Raw genomic sequence first — 1978 nt, 5'->3', positions numbered from 1 at the left:
TAAATGATGGGTGGAGACGTGATTTCCCGCCGAGTAATCCCGGAAATGCTCGGTGCTCGCCGAGTACACCGAGTACAGTGATACTCGAGCGAGTAACGAGTAGTGGCGAGCACGTCCGCTCATCACTAATATTTACCTGTTATAGATGCTGCTTTACTCATTTGCCAGTTAAAAATAACCTTAATGATGCAGAGTTACACAAATTATTGAGACTGGATGAGTCTAGTTACTTTTCTAAAAGCAATTTTTACCTCTCTATTTCTTAAAGTATAAATAAATGGATTTAGAAGGGGTGTAACCACAGTGTACGTGAGTGCAAGAAATTTGTCATAGTGCCTGCCTTTAGGCTTCACATACACAATAATGGCTGAGCCATAAAACAGAGACGCAACTATGAGGTGGGATGAGCATGTTGAAAAAGCTTTTGCTTTACCATCCTTGCTATCAATCTTCAACACCATATATATGATATTCATATAGAACCCCACTATAACAAAAAAAGGCATAACTATTGAAATAAAAGCTGCCACAATCGTAGTCATATTACTAATTAATGGGTCAGAGCACGCTAAATTTTGCAGTGGTGCCAGGTCACAGAAGAAATGGTTGATCTTGTTTGGTCCACAGAAGTCCAAAAGAAAAGTTTCAACTGTAGGAAATAAAGATATTGTAAAACCAAATATCCATGGCAAGGTCGCCACTGCATTACAGAACCGGCTACTCATTATAGTGGAATAACGTAATGGATTGCTTATCGCTATGTGTCGATCAAAAACCATCAAAGAAAGAAGGAAGCACTCTGTCTCTCCCAGGGCATTGAAGGCATACAATTGCGTGAAACAGCCAAAAAACGAGATGGTCTTCTCAGTCTGAATGAGGATAGCCAACAATTTTGGAACCGTTACAGAAACAAACATGATTTCCAAAACTGTGAATGTGCTGATGAAAAAATACATTGGAGCATCAAGGGAAGACTCAGTTCTAACTAACAGAAAGATCATAATGTTTGCTAAAATACAAATAATGTATGCCAGAAGGACTGTACAAAAGAGTAAGGTCTGAAACTTAGGATAATTGGAAAATCCCACGAGAACAAATTCCATTGCCGCAGTTTTGTTGACATCTTGCATTTTGAAATGAAACCAAAATATCAAAAATTGACACAAACTGTTAGTGTCACCAACTGCATCTACCATCAGCTAGTGTCACCAACTGCATCTACCATCAGCTAGTGTCACCAACTGCATCTACCATCAGCTGTTGCCCAATGTGTCCTCACTTACGCCCACAATTTGAACTTATCCATATCGTCAGGAATGATAAATTGATGAATGCAATATTTAAGGAATTTTCCATAGTAAATTAGAATTAACATTAAATCTAAAACTTCTCAAATATCTTACCAATATTTTTGTGGATCTATTGAACTAATTTTCCACTCCAATCTAAAACAACATAAAGAGACTCAGTGAGTAAAACTTTCAAACACTTTGAATTAAATAATAGAGATGAAAAAAATAAATTTAAGTGGAATTTAATTCTACTCGAATTTTACAAAAATCCATATTTGGATTTTTCGTAATTCACTTTTGCATGGATTCAGCAACATGACAGTCGGTTGCTTTTTCTGAACCATATTGAGTCATCAAAAGGTTAAAAAAAGTTTATAAAAGTTACAAAAAAAAATCATTTTACTCAACTCACAGCTCACCTCTCTGGGCCCTCTGCTGCTCACCGCCACCGGTTGGGTTCTCACCACATCTGATCTGGCACCACTCTACTTGGAATCTTCGACCTCTCACACAGCTGACATGACACCTGGAAGTCCGACACTGTCATGTAAATATATTTTTTCATACAAGTCCCATTTAGTAGAGCAGCCGGCATCCCAGTGTTGCAAAAACTAAATTATGCTTATATTATAATAGATAGCACTGACACACAAAATATGGACATCTGTATGAGACATCAGAAGTTC

The 1978-nt window shown here is 37.4% G+C and overlaps 1 protein-coding gene across 1 annotated transcript; it reads right to left on the bottom strand.

Moving 5' to 3' along the window:
* Positions 1-203: 203 nt before the first annotated feature.
* LOC141082665 (olfactory receptor 10AG1-like) lies at positions 204-1103 on the bottom strand. Its single transcript, XM_073566614.1, has one exon. The coding sequence runs from the start codon at positions 1101-1103 to the stop codon at positions 204-206; it is 900 nt and encodes a 299-aa protein (XP_073422715.1).
* Positions 1104-1978: the final 875 nt, after the last annotated feature.

The sequence above is a fragment of the Dendrobates tinctorius genome, unplaced genomic scaffold, assembly GCF_039654945.1.
Source record: "Dendrobates tinctorius isolate UK_male_01 unplaced genomic scaffold, ASM3965494v1 ptg000019l, whole genome shotgun sequence".
Lineage (NCBI taxonomy): Eukaryota > Metazoa > Chordata > Amphibia > Anura > Dendrobatidae > Dendrobates > Dendrobates tinctorius.
The sequence above is the reverse complement of the archived record's forward strand: the minus strand, read 5'-3'. Positions and strand labels throughout refer to the sequence as shown.

What these genes read in the sequence shown, in the direction of transcription:
- LOC141082665 (XM_073566614.1), bottom strand. Translation starts at nt 1,103, where the DNA reads ATGGAATTTGTTCTCGTGGGATTTTCCAATTATCCTAAGTTTCAGACC.